Raw genomic sequence first — 14863 nt, forward strand, 5'->3', positions numbered from 1 at the left:
TTGGCTATCTATTCTGAGATGTCATATGCTGGAAAATATCAGGGGAGATCTGTTTCTGGTGTGTTTTGTCTTCAGAAGTATAATTAAGACTGAGTAGACACAGAGACACGCTCTCTGTTTTTATGAAGAGGCAAGATACAACCCAACCATCTTTACCTTCAGCTGAGAGGTACAAGAATCTAAGCATGGCTTGATACCAGTGGGAAGATTTGATTAGTTGTCATAAAGTTTACTTTCCTTTGCATTGGCCTATTTTAACAGATCAGCAATATTACTACACTAACTGACTTGGCTAAGTCCAGGCCTTTATTCAAACTTCGTTAATTAAGCTATGCTTACATGGGGTGAGTATATGGGTACTAAAGGAAGCTGCACTGATTTAACCTCGTGACTATGGTTGTAATGCACTGGTCTATGTGCATGCTCAGTGCAGTTTCGGTTAGCAGTGCCTGATACTTCTGTTTTGCGCTAATGTTTCTGATGTGATACTTGTGTTCGTTGAAGTGCTGTAAGATTTTAACTGGGCAAAAGGTAGTAAGCTCCCAGAACTCTTCAGACCTGAGTTCCTTGGGAAGATTTTGGGTTCATGTCAAACTGACCACAGATGTCCTTAAGCAAACCAGTTAGAGTAGTTTTTTAAGGAAGCTGCCTGTGTCTCTTTCTGGGGTGCTAGATGAGAAAGAAACTGGACTTCCCTTTGTAAATAACCTCAACCTAGTCCAGTTTTTTTGAATGTTGCTGTTAATTAATATTTATTATCTCAGACCTGTAGCAGGATAGTTTAATTTTATTCGTGCTGTTGAGCCTCGAGGTGGACCCATTAGTAGTATCTGGTTTAACTTCGGTTAAGCATTTTAAGCCATTTAATTGCCATGTTATATTGCAGGACTCTGTTTTCATGCATAAGTTCTGTTGTTAGTTGCACAGGAATTTTGGTTGTCACAAGTCAGTTTGCTCCATTGTACTTCTCTGGGATGTGAATCCTTCACGGTTTCTTCTGTATCTTATCTTGCATGAATATTATAACTATTTTTGTTTGTAGATACTCTATGTGATATGCAGAAGTAATGGTAATTCCATTTTTTGCACTGTTTCTTTTAGCAGCCCACTAAGCCAATCTAGATTTCTGTGTTTCAAAATACTTTAATATGCAGTAATGTTATTAATATAAGTAGATTTTCCTCTTAGCAAGAACTAATTTTTTTGCCAAGAATACGATATAGAATTTACTAAAAGCATGAAAAAGACAAGCAAGCATGGTTTGTTTTAAGTGTGAGACTAGTATCTGACTAGCATAGTGCAGTTGTTTGTGGTAAGTTTAATCTTTTGAGCTATGAATGTCTGTGCTCCAGGTACCAGTGAGCCTGCCTTGGGCTGCAGAGGTGTACAGTGTATTTGTTCTTATTTGGAACTTTGCCCCACCTGTATGGCACTGCTGCTTACAGAGGGGAAAAACATGCACAGTTGTCATTTCCCTTTGTCATTCCTTCTGCTGTATGAGAGAAGTGAGAAGATGCCTATCGTTAGAATTTGACTGAGAACAATTATGAGGTTTTGGGATACCAATTTGGTGTTCTCTAACTAAAGGTATTTTTATGGTATCTACTTGGCCATGAAACACAGACATTCTTTTAAGTTCCAGAAAGAAACGTTCTCAAAATACAGCAATTGCATGTGATAACGACATGGTAAACTGTTATCTTGGCACCAGTGTTGCTTTCTTGTACTGTTGTCTTCAAATCTAGGAAAGCCATTCATGGTGTTGATGAATTAAGGTTTGGAAATAGCTATATTCCTGTCTGTGGTTCTTCAGTCACACCCGCAGTTTAGGAACTGGGAATCCTAGATACCTCCATGATATGACCGTTTGGTAGGTGATTGCAAAAGACTGCATTGAAGAAAAACTTCAAGATCTTAAGCTATTCTACAAGCATCTCGTTCCCACAGTCTCCTTTTCTTTCCCTTTCTGCTTTACAGTTCTTGCAATATCTTTGAAGAAACTTGCTCAAGAAATGTAGTATGCTTCTGGGCCTTAAAGCTAGGAGCTGGTTATAAATTCTAGATGAGTTCCTTGCTCTGATTCCAGCCTTCTCTAGGGTTGTTTTAGAAGTCTTATGTAGAGGACATGCACTCTACATGAACTTCACAGATAATAGGGAAGGTGAACATTTTTCTGTATTTTTTTTTTTTGTAGGAAGGGAGAGTTTATCTCATAGCGGGCATAATATACCCTTACATGTTTATCTGCTCTGACAATTTCAGTGTGGTTACACTTGCAGTTAGCATATCTTCTGAAGACTAAACTTGGACTGTCTTGTCATCCTAGTTTTATAGGAAGTATGCTTGTATCCGGTGCCATATCTAAGGTACAGGAAACTCTTCTGCTTTATTGCAAGAGTTCCATTTAGCCTGATGTTTTACACTTAGAGTAGTATACAGGAAATGCCAGCTGTATTGGTTGTATTTTCTTTTTTTTATTTTTGGTAGGGTTCACATGCTCATATTTATTTAGAAAATGGTTAGTTTGTAGATCCTGGCAGGTGACATAAATTACACAGCTGCTTTACATTGACTCTGAAGTTCATCTTAGTAAATTAAATATGATATAATTGGCAGAATTATCTGGAGTGAACTTGGTTATGGGGCTGTCAAAATCTTTCTCTGCTGGCCAGTCTTTCTTCCTTGGTTTTTCACAGCTATTGGTCAGGATCAGAGCTATGTACTCATATGTGTGTGTCAGTCTGTTTTTGTATTTCTAACTGTGCTAGGTACAACTCATGTTCTAGTGGTTAGCATGCAATTAGAGGACCTAATCAATCTTTTTCTCACTACGGTGCTGGGCAAATCTGGAAACAACATTTGCTGTGACCACTGCATTGGAATATTGTCAAAGTAGGTGTTTGTTTTGGCCAGTGGACTGTCTGCTCCGTCAGGGAAGCTATCAAAGACATCAGTCAGGGAACCCTCCATCTGTGCTGGCACTAGATGTCAGCAGTCCCTAAACTAACCCTTGCAGACTGAAATTCTCAAACGTGCTCCTTGGCAAATGTTTTGGGTCACAGGCTCCAAGATGCTTGTCTTCCACAGTGCTATTGAATATCACCTGTGGAGGCAAAAAGGCATCTACATTTTGTCAAGTTCACCTGATGGGGCAATTTTCCTTCTAGCAAAGGAAGGGGGTAAGCTTGACTATATTCTGATTTTTGAGGTGTATATAATTTCTATTTTTTGAGTGTTTCAGGTAGGTCCCCCCAGCTTAGAGCAGGCTTGCTCTGTAATAAGAAATTTAAGTTCCTAAATCTGTCCAGCTTAAAAAAAAAAAACCTAAAAACCCACCAAAAAACAACCACCTGAAAAAGCTCTTAAGTATTCTTTCTGCTGATTATAGTAATCCTTTCATTATTTGGTCTTATAGCTTATAAATCATACAGCCATGTACTGACTGTAAACACCTCTTACCAAAACCACAGGTTTTGGTTTAGAGATAAACTGTGTAGAGACCACATGTGGCCTATTTAAAAACATGATGGGGAGGGGCAGGGAAAGACTGAGTTGTTGATAGTGTTTTTTTTTTCTGCTTTTGTTTTTCCCTTCTACACCCACCTTTCAGTTTTGGGAGAACCTGCTGTGTGATGTGTTCTTGAAAAGGCTTAGGAGCTTGTTTAGATTTATACACAGGAACTGCAGCCTCAGGCATTAAGCTGATTCTAGCCTCGAGCCTAATGATCTATACTACATTATGTTAATTATTTTTTGGTATTTATATTTTTGAACACAGTGATACTGCATTTTCTACGACCTCTGAAAGGAATGATTGTTACGGAACTGTCCAGCAAAATTTGAACTGTGTTCTGTATAATAAAGCAAGAAGGTAAAGAAGTTCCGTTGTTTGAGGAACCATCTCTTAAGAAAGTGTCACCATGAAGCATGTCAGAGGAGTGGTACTCTGTCTGCAGGGAGAGAATTTTATGTGCTTTGAAAAGCCTGTTTCCACAAGTGAATCTTGTCTCAATAGCATTTTTATTAACGGAGTTTCTCATAAATAACTTGTATTAAGACAGGAAAAGTGAACTGAAGAAGAACCATTTTCAACTTCTATAGCTGCAGTCTTCTGGGTATCTTAGATGTAATAGATTTCCTTTAATTCGTAGTGTAGGAAATGTTTCAGGGCACATCGAAAATACTTTTAACCTGTGTATGGCAGTATTGATTTTCAATGATCAGTTCCCCTCTGCCCCAAGTTTCTAGTTATAGGCTCATACTTTTGTCCCTTCAAAAAGGGCTGGTCTCAGTAAACACTAGGTTTCTGTTTGACATGGTTTAGCAGTCTGTGTGTGTTAATGCCAGACATACCTACATGGATATGTTTCACAATTGGGGGTTCTAGAAGAAACAGAAAGGTATGCTGTTCTAGTCGTTTGGACTTAGGAAAAGGAATAACCCAGTCTTGTCAGGTTTATCCTTACTTGTGTTCACTTAGAAAAAAAAATATCAGGATGTCATTTACCAGCTTAGGTAAATGACAGCTTCCTTAATGAGGGGAAGAGGTGGTTGAGTTTGCTCTGAGGTGGGCATTAGTGTTGTATGTGTGATCAGTTGGGTTTGGTTTTTTCCTGGTTTTCTATCTGTTTGGCAAAGACTGTCTCCATGCTAAATGAAAGGCAATTACACTTTCTTCATTCTGCAAAACTCTGCACATCACAGGATATTTCCTCTTGTGTAATAAGGAATATACAGTAAAGCCACATGGAATTAATTTTGATTCTGAAAACTGGAATCAGAATGACATTTTTGTAAGTCCTCGCCTGTCCCTTTATTGTCTTTTTTTATTGTTTAGAAAACTTTTTCAAATGAACAGATAAGGAAAACACTCTGATGTTCACAATGGCAAGCACAGTTTGGCTTTTATTGATGCGTTTAATGCCTTGTGTCACTTCACTTTTCAAGTCCAACACTGCTCTGCTGAACTTCTGCCATGGGTTTGTTTTCCTTCGCCAGCCTGCATCACTACTGAGGAGAAAGAGGTAGAAATAATGAACGACTGTCTTCACGTCTTCAACCAGCTTCACTCAGTGCAGCTTTTTTGTTTTTCTCAAAGTTTGAGAAAGTGGCATGTGAATGTTTGGTCAATGTTTTTAAGGTTTTTCATTAGTTTTTCTTACAATAGAAAATCTCTATTTCCAAATGAAAATTTTATTTTTACATGTTAAAGGGAAATGGTAAAATAAGACTTTTTATTCAAACCCTGAAACAAACTGGAAAATAGGACATGGAATTGAATACATAGTTTTGTCAAACAGTTTTAAATCTGAATTAAAAAAAACAAACAGCACAACAAACCAAACCATAAAAAACTTTGCTGTATGATTTCCAAGCGGGAAGGAGGAGCCTGGAAAAAAAGACTTTAAAATGGCAAAGGGAGAAGTTAGAGCTACAACTAGAAAATGAAAGATTTGAAACAATACAATTTGGTAGGTCTTGACTTGTTAAAAACTGAAGCTTTTGGAAGGTTGTCAGGGCACATATCAAAAGAAGCTGTTGGTTATTCTACTCAGTCTTCTCTGTTATGTTTACCATGGAGTGGTTTACATGAAGCAGGTAGGAAATGCGTTTGCTGCTGGATGTTGAGTTGTTGGGGCAATATTCCAATGAAGGCTGGGTTGTTTGGCAGCTTTGCTACCAGTGAAGAGCTGTTCTTGCTTACCCCATTTGTGACATATGCTTCAGTTGCCTTGTTGGTGCCCATCTTACCTGTGTGAGCTGGTTTAGCTGTAACTGAATTAGATCTTAAACTCTTGTTTAGGTTTTTTCATTTGTTTGCTTTTTTTCTGGATAGGTTTTTTATCAATGTGGGGAGCTTGAGCTAGCTCCGTGAATGTTGGAGCTGGTGTGCAGCAGATGTGGGACTGTCTGACTGGCGGTGGAAGGGAATGAACTGCCACTTCCAGTAGCAGTGAGCTGTTAAATGAGCTCATCTGTAAAACCTCTCCTGTAGAGATTAACTTGCTGATAGGAAAAAAAAAAAAAAGGGGAGTGAACTGTGTAAATAAAGAATTTTATTCTTCAGTGTAAATCAATATAAATGTTGCAAAGAGTTGAGTAGTAAGAAAGAGTTCATTCTTAAGAAATGATGCCAAAGCCAAAAAGTGTCACAGATTTTCAAATTCTCTCAACTTGCAACTGGAACTGGAAACAAACTTTCAGTAACGTTGGTGATACAGTCATGCTGATAAATCCTACACTTCCCCACACTGAAATTTAAAAGAAAAATCAAAACGCTGCATACTTCTGTGGTATAATTTTGCCTTCAATTGGCAATTTAAAGAGAACGGAAACCCTTCAGACTTACCTTGATGTGTCTAAATCTGGCATTTTAAATTTACCACTGTAACCCAAAAGTGGATGCTGAAATCAAAGAAGTTATACTGTAGTTACAGCTATGTATTGAGGGAAGCAGGCAATTTTTCTTTATCTGTCTAAAGGCGAGACAACATTTTGTTCAGTTTGTGAGGGATGCTACGAAGTGCAAAGGAGATGTGAGAAACAGGCAATTTGGTTTAGCATGGAATTTGTATCCACTCTAGTTTCAGTGCAATAATTACAGTAGCTTATTTTTAATAAAAGTAGGCAGTATCTTTTATTCTTTATTTCCATTATGTCAGTTGTTGAGATGGACATGTGATAGTAAAGAGGCCATTAATATTCTTACACTCTAGTGTAGCTAAAGCCTTTGGAGACCATTCAGAAGAACAGTGGGAAAGGTTATATAACATGCTTCTAAAGAGTTAAGGAGGAAAAAAAAAAGTAGGCTGTTGCCAAGTTAGTATGGGATGAAATCCTAGTCCATGTCAATTTAAGTTAATTTGCTTTGTCAGTTGCTTTCAGCTACAAATTGTTGGAAGTAGGCTACCCAGGTTCCTCTACAGTGTATTTCTTGCAGTGTAGGGAAGTGCTTGGCCATAACATTAACTGATAAAGAACTAGTTTCTCCGTGGTGTCACTGAAATTATACCTCTTGCACCAGTCAGTTAACTATACATGTTTTTTACAGGGCTTCAGGATTGTTATTCCTTGATCTCCAAAGCAATATGTCTTGTTTATTTTAAAATAATCTGTTTCTCACTATTCAGTAGAAATAAGAAATATTGGGTCATTTGCTAAGCTTTCAGAAATGAGAGTTGATGAATTATTGTAACTTACAACACAGAAATTTATTGAATACCTAAACCCTCAAATGCTAGCTTTTAGTTCAGCTATATGCATGGCTAAAAGTAGTGCAGCATGTTTCACTTTGTTGGCTGTTAAATGTAGGCTTATGCTCTATTATTATGCTTTTCTGGTGTAATTTTAATCAGAAAGTTTAATTTATTTGATTTACTGAGTCTCCTATTAGAAATCTATTAAATTTAAAAGCTAAAGAGAAAAATTGGCTTGATGCTGGAAAATTTATCATGGAATGATGTTGTGTGGCTGACATTAGGGAGTTAGGATTGCATTTTCATGCTGAGTTCTCTCTTGCAATTACAGTTGTGCTGTAATATGCCTTGTGAGTGAATTTATGTTACGAGCCTGTGCTTTTAAAGGAGTGCTGCTGTGCATGTCAGTTCACAACTTAATATTTTTTTTTTTAGTCTTATTGTCTAAGGGTTGTTAGTTCTAGACGTTTGTCTCAAGTCCACATTTGGCCATAAGCATTATCCAGCTCCGTTGATGCAAAACTAGAGATAGCAGTGGGAAGTTGGACTGATCAGCTTTGATGAGAGAGATTAGTATGAAAAGGGTGTAAGTTTTTTCACATTTAAGTGATTTTTAAATTACGTTTTGTGTATGTGTATGAGTGTTCCCTCTGAAATTATCACTGCTTTGCTGCTGCATTCAGTACAATTAAGATTACCTTTGCACCAATTGGGTGCATGGGAGATGTCGCACAAACTTGCTTTTTATGGGGACTGTTGCCTCCTCAGTGTGAGTCATATAATGTGCAAAGTAAAGAGGTGAAAGCTCTTCTGGTGTATTCGGTTTAACTGCTTGTGCTATGTCTCTGCCACTACATTACTGCTTCTTACAGTGACGTCTGATTCGGCAAATGCTGTTAATAGAGGTTCTGTTTAAACTTCATTGGGATTTATGGATTTGTAAGTGTAAACTTGAAAGTGTCCTTAACTGGTTATGGATGGAGAATGTTTATTGAATTTGGTTGGGTTTTTGTGTTTTTTTTTTTTCTTAAGGATGGAACACTGAGTTTCTATTTTCACAGGTTTTCATACCTCTTCTATTTCACATCTTCTGCTGAGTAGCAGCTTTTGACCTCCTGTTGCCACTTCTGGTTTCTGCTTTCTTCTTTTCAGCATTTTCAAGCTCAAATTCTTCGTCTCAAGATTCTTAATTGGAATTCTGTATTGTGATTTATCTGATGATAAATCTGAGTTATTGAAAGCAGTTAGAAGCAGCAAAACCAGTATGATCACATCTATCTCTTGATACATTGTCACAGACATTTTTCTGTCTAGTGTTTTTAGTTAAATATTTGATTAAATTTCATGTCACAAGTCATTAAAAGACATGACTGGTTTGTGGACCAACACTGCTCAGAAACAGCAGTTCTTGTTGTGCTTCTGAATGGATATCTGTGACTTAAAACCCCCTTTGTCTCTTTGGACTGGAACACAGGAGCTGGCAAGCTGCTCTGTGCTGGAGTGAGCGGTCCTCTGCTGGCTCTGTCTCCGTGTGGCCCTGTTGGTAGTGCTGGTGGCCCTGTTTCATTTAGTTTCTCACCTTTCAGTGGTAGTTCCAGAATAATTGCTTGGTCTCAGGTGCAAAACCGTCTTCCTTCAGGGTTTGTGTCCAGCAAAGCTTGTATACCCCCTGACATTAGAACCATACTGAAGGCAGGCCAAAGGCGTGTCTGGCCTGCCCTTATGCTTTGCACAAACTTTACATTTCTCTTACATGGAGCAAACCCTCATGTAATTAATTGGCAGTTCTGAAACACAGGCTTCTTGAAGAATTAGAACCAGAAGTCAGGTTCTAACTTCAGTTCTCTCGCCATGGCAGTTGGGGGTGTGTGTGTGTATACACACATATCAAAATACAGTTCTATTGTGCTCGTGTATGTATACATACCTGTGTGTATCCTTTTCTTAAAGATATGGACGCTGGTTGTTGGTTACCTGCTGATGGTTTCATTCAAGTGGAATATAAGCACTGAACGTTACTTAAAAGCAATCTCCGTCCCTGTCTGGATTATGCTGCTCTTTCACTTGGGTGAGTTACAAGGAGTTACTATTGTAATGCATCCACTGGGATTCTGTTGTCTTGCAAACAAAGCTAGTGGCTTACTCTTCTGCTAAATCTTTATAACAGAGTCTTAGCTGGGGTGCATGCTGTTTTCTCTGCTCAGTAATTCTGGCTACATGTGTCCTGCAGGGACTGCTGGAGTAGGGAATGGGAAGGCATCAAGATGCTGAGCAACATGTGTCTTCCACTCCTCCTGCACAGTTTGTACTTCCCCATGGTTTCCCCTTCTCTGGCTGACAGACCTGGTACTTACTCCCTGACAGTGAAGGAGGGCTGGGGTCACATGTTTCATTTTCTGTTGTTAAAATTGTTTTCTTGTGTCAGCATAGTCTGAAGTTGCTGAAGTTAGGAATGGTAACAACTTGGTTTATTCACCGAGAAACTTGTTCACCTGTATTTTCTATTCTTTTCTGTCAATGTGGAAAACTTGTTTGCTTTATGATGTATTTTAGTTTCTGTCCAGATTGTTCTTTGTTGATGTGGTGTCTTTCTTGGTTTTTCTAAATGTAGAGTTTATTAATGGCATAATTTTTCTCATAAAAAGCACAAACCCTTGGATCTTTCAGCTTCTGTGGCAGGTTCCTGGAGAATTCCTGTGTTTCTGGTTATAGTTGTTCTGATGACTGTAGGCATGTTGCATGAACAGCAGAATGGAAAGGAGTCTTCTGGTAAGGAGAAAGTCACTATTTCTTTTATTGTTGGAGGCAAAAGTTCTTTTAAGTCACATGAAAGAATCTGGATTGTTTTAGTGTAAATTCAACGTCATATGGATTGCAAGAATTTGAAACTAACAGACTAAAAATCTTACAGTTTACTCATGCTGCAATGAATCTTTTAATTCTTTACAGAAAATCATTGGTATGGATGTTTCCTTTTCATAGCAAAGGAGCAACTCTAATGATCAAGCCTGATTACTTAAGTTTGCAGAATCCTACATGTAGTTTCAAGCATAAAGAAAGCCCAGGAAATTTGGAATCGGAGGCTAATTTTGAAAGAGATGAGCAATATGGGTTTGGTAGCTCCTGTAGTATTAAGTATGAGAGAAGCTTGAGACAATTGCGTTCAGCAAGTTTCTTATAGCCAGTCATTTGTTTTTAAAATACCAGTTTCTTAAAACTATGGTTTGTGTTCAGGCCAAGCAAAATTGGGTTTTCCTGTTGTGAGTCAATTTTGCATGAAAGCAAATGTCAGGTGTTGCCTTCTAGTATCAGCTATATGATTATTTTGGGGAAACTTTTTTCCTGTCTGTTTTCTTGGAAGTTGTAATAAACTTGGTTAGTAAAATTTGAGTATCTGATATAGAGATTTTTAGGTTAATCAGACTGCCAGCAACTCTGAATGGCTTGGTAGCAGTTCATTAGCAAGGATAGCGCTAAGCAAATAACTGGTTTTGTATTTTGGCTCCATGTGTATTGTAATATTAAAATTAATGGCACTCATTCCTGATTGACCATATTGAATATATATAATGCATACTAAAAACGAAGTGTCTACCCATATAGTTTCTGTTGGTTCACAGCTTTTGTGGACATCAAGCAACAAATAAAACATTTTAAGATTAAGCTTTTCTTTATTTACATACACATATATATTTTACAGGGGCAGAGCTTCCTGGTCAGATGATTTCCATTGCTGCTTCAACAATTGCCATGGCAATTTCAATGACAGAAGATGAATCCAATAATGAACATTCCTCACAACCCTCAGGTGACTGAACACTCTGTAAGAAACATTTGAATTTGCTCTAAAGGCATGACATTGGAGGGAATGAAGAAAAAATTTAAAATAGTCCCCATCCTCTTCATTCTGTCCAAAATAGCACATTTACACTTGCTTTGTGAAACAAGTTTTTTAAAATGTTAATGAGATAATATAAAAGCTCTCTTGCAAATGATAGTTTACGTGGCTGTGTCTACATTTAGAAGGCCTGACTAGAAGGATTTATTATGGTGGTGGTGTCTTTTTTTTTGTTGTTAGTTTTTTTGGTTTTTTTTTTGGAATGAGGCCATTTTTTTTCCTATTCTTTATTATTCATTTTTTAGTTTTCCCTAGCTGCCTTTTGATTTTTTGGCAGTTACGAGATATAACTGGATTTCTGGACAAGGTACAGACAGACTGGAATAATTTTTGTGTACATCAGAGTGAGAAAAAAGCCCTTTGTTTTCTGTTTCACTGTGGCATGCTCAAAGTCTTTCCTATAGTGAGTGTACTTGATGTTATAGCTTGAGTCACAATACTTCCACTTGCAGTAACCAACTAGAAATCTGTAAGAAATGGCTTGAAAGAGTTGCAAAGAAGGTGTTTAATTGTCCATCACTGGTTTTGAACCTTAGCATCATTTTTCTGGGTAGGCCTTTGATGGAATGTGATACTAGAAAAATAAGTTATTATGAAGATCTCTGGAAATTGGAAGGGTTCATCCATTTCCCACAACTAGACGAAACGGGTCATTCAACTTGACAGAATGTGAACTTACAAAACTAAATATGAAAAGGGCAGTTTCAAACAGCTTATTCTTTTCTTACCTTTGTTTCTACATTGTACATGACTATTATAAAAATATAGAACCCTATGGATATATGTCCTGAAATTTGAGAATGGAGCTTTGTGGTGACAGTTCTCTTGCGTTGCTGTGTCTAATCTTTAGTTTTGTAAATGAAATTTTTTTTTAGTTGAATTTTGAACATCTGGTCAAGCAACAGTCTCCCACAAATGTGCTAATAAGTGGCTGTGTTCTTGTTTGTTGCCCCTGCTACTTTTTTTTTTTTTTAACTTACCAGTTTTAATTTTTTTCTCTTTAAGACAGTTTGGTTTTTTCCTCTTTTCAAGTTGTAACCTTTCTTGGCCAAAAGAAAGCTACAGCAGATTTAAAAAGGTGTCTCTTACAGTGTATTTATTTTGACATAATTTCTTGAGACAGTTTACTGGATGATTTTTTTGTCTTGTGAATTCTGTTGTTTTCCTTCACAGCAGGAAAAGAACAAATACAGTTTACTGTTTTCTTTACTGTTTACTCCTAAACAATAGTTCAAACAATTTTACAACAATCTGTTGGGAACTAGCATTCTATTCTTTGATATGTGTTAAACACATCCTTTTGGTCATCTGGTTTGGATGTTCTATGTGAATGGCGATGAAATGTTACGCTTGTACAGCAAAAGGTTTTACTTGCAAGGTTAAGAAATTACAGCTCTTTTGTTTTTCCTTTGCAGTGATTTTTGGATGTTTCGTTATCTTGCTTTGGAACTTGTAATGCACATATATTTTATGAGAAGTGTAATATTTTGAAAACTTTCACATCTTCAGGCAGCAGTTGGATAGCGAATTTCAGGAGATCTTCCTTTCTTGTATCTATTCTGTCAGTGGTTGTCAAGGTTAATTAGTTGTCAGTAGCAACAACAATGTTTATACCATATTAAATCAATTATAGAACAGTCAGTGCTTTGAGTTTTCACTGTTTTCCTTATGCTTAAATTTGTTTGTGAAAAAAACAGGAGGGGAAGTAAGCTGTATTGATTTTATAGTTTTTCCTGAACACTCATGCTTTTCCTTATTTTGTTGTTGAATAGTGGTATTTAGTGTTGGAGGTGAGGCGTTTAATGATACCAGTGCAGGTGGTCTAACTTCACTTTCCTGGTGTTCTAAGTATTTCCAGAGTATATACAGTAAATGAGAAGTCCACAATTGAAGAAGCAGATACTACTGCAGTATTTTTTTAGCTGCCTTGTAGGCAAGCTTCTGTTGTCTTGTTGGCTTTGAATATGATAGATACTGAAAGCCTTTAAATGTATGTACTCATGACTCTTACCTGCCCTTTCTGCCCCAGTTTCTTAGTTTTCTTACAAATAAAAAATAATCTCTTTCTCTTGAAATTACAGAAAGATGTGGTTATTCATGAAGGGGTACCTTCGTTCTGGTGTTCTGAAAGATTTTTTTCATTGGTAATAATAACAACGCGTTTCATCTAACTGAAGATTTTAATTTGATACCCTGCTCTATGGCGATAGACACTTGCCTTCCTGTTTATGCTGCTGTGCCTTTTCCTTTTATTTAAGGAAGGGGGATAATAATTCAAAATGCTATGTCAGCAAGAAGTTGACTTGACAGAGAACACATTGGGTGAAGAAAAGAATGTATCTTAACACAGCCTGGAAAATTGACTTTGTTTTTATTATAGTCAAATAAGTATCATACATTCTGATTTTGCTAGAATTATATACTAGCTATTATGTTAGCCATTTGGGAAAGACTGTCATGCTTTTGTTAGCTGGAAGATGGAAAGGTGCTCTTCAGGTTTCATCTCTAAAAATATCATGAAGCACGCTAAATGGGATTTTACAGAAACTGAAGTTACTCTAAATCGATATTGTGATAGGTTTTTTTTTTTTTTCCTATTTGTGTTGACAAGGCATGGTTTGCATGAGTCATGCCTCAGTTTGCAGAACATACCTTGCCAACAAAATGTGACTTTTTCATTTTGAAAGTTTGGTGGTTTTTTTGGATGGGTCAGCTTTGTGAACCAACTGGATACAGACATCTGAATGGCAGTTCTGATGTTAAGGAGTCTGTGTTTGTCATGGGGAGAATACTGCGTCATTGGCAGTGCCGATTTAGTTTTGCTTAAAGTGCTGTGGAACTGCATTCTGGAAAAGCTTTCTTGTCTTGGGATCCTCTAGGAGTTTTTAGTCTTTTTTTTTTTTTTTTTTTTCTTTTTTTCCTTTCAACTTTTTCCCATCTGTGCTTTGCATTCTGTATACAGTCTGCATAAGTTAATAGGGAAACTGTAAGGAAATGAGGCTGTTTAATTGGTACTGCTCTTAACATTACTGTTATTTAATTAAGGTTTTCTTCATTGCAAAAATACGTTGATCAAATTTTTCATTACTGAAAGAAGGTATATTCTTTTTTTCTTCCATAAAAGTGACTCTATTACTTTTTGCTCCAAAAGCCCTTATCAGATAACTTTTATCTTGAGGCATAGACTTCAGCAGATTAAATTCCTCTTTTTTTCTATTTTAGCTTTTAACACTCCCTCCCCTGTAATAAATATTTGATTTTCTGCTTGTTGTCATGTCACTTCTGTTTATTATATTAATTTTGGAGCAAAAAAGTAAGAAGAAAAGTGCTAAGTGAGATGACTTGATAGGGGAGATTTCTCAGTTAAGGATGTACTGCTTTCAGATTAGTGTTCCTTTAGTGCATAGTAAGCTGGATCCATTTTTTTCTATTAGTACTGTTCTGCTTCTTTGAAAGCAGACTGAGAAGTATAGGGCAATGTACTCTATCTCTTACAACAAAAATACTTTGTTTTTTTCAGAAAACTTCTGTTTACAGGTAGCTTCCTGTCCCCTTATTAAAAAAAGGACTTGTGTCTTTTTCTCCCAAGTCTAGTTGGTATGATAGGCTTCCTCCCTTTGAGACATGAGTTGATCTGCCCATAAGCACTCCACTTGAAGCTTCTGCTGTGTTTAGCTGCTTGCAGAGTTCCTTCTTTTACGTTGCATGCTGTAATTCCTTTGGGAATATTCTGAAGTTTCACCAAATACGGTTACCAGCAACCAACTGA

The 14863-nt window shown here is 37.0% G+C and overlaps 1 protein-coding gene across 3 annotated transcripts in view; it reads left to right on the forward strand.

Moving 5' to 3' along the window:
* The window catches only part of TMEM245 (transmembrane protein 245), an 83052-nt gene that overhangs the window by 2463 nt on the left and 65726 nt on the right, over positions 1 to 14863 (forward strand). For all 3 annotated transcript variants that reach the window (XR_013926927.1, XM_080380000.1, XM_080380001.1), the window contains exons 2-4: positions 9147 to 9264; positions 9864 to 9965; positions 10897 to 11004. Coding sequence is in view for 2 of the 3 variants with exons in the window: in XM_080380000.1 (XP_080236126.1) it covers positions 9147 to 9264; positions 9864 to 9965; positions 10897 to 11004 (328 nt within the window). In the remaining variant the exon portion in view is untranslated. The remainder of the gene's footprint in view (positions 1 to 9146; positions 9265 to 9863; positions 9966 to 10896; positions 11005 to 14863) is intronic.

Source organism: Falco punctatus (genome assembly GCF_963210335.1).
Source record: "Falco punctatus genome assembly, chromosome: 3".
In the NCBI taxonomy this organism is placed as follows: domain Eukaryota; kingdom Metazoa; phylum Chordata; class Aves; order Falconiformes; family Falconidae; genus Falco; species Falco punctatus.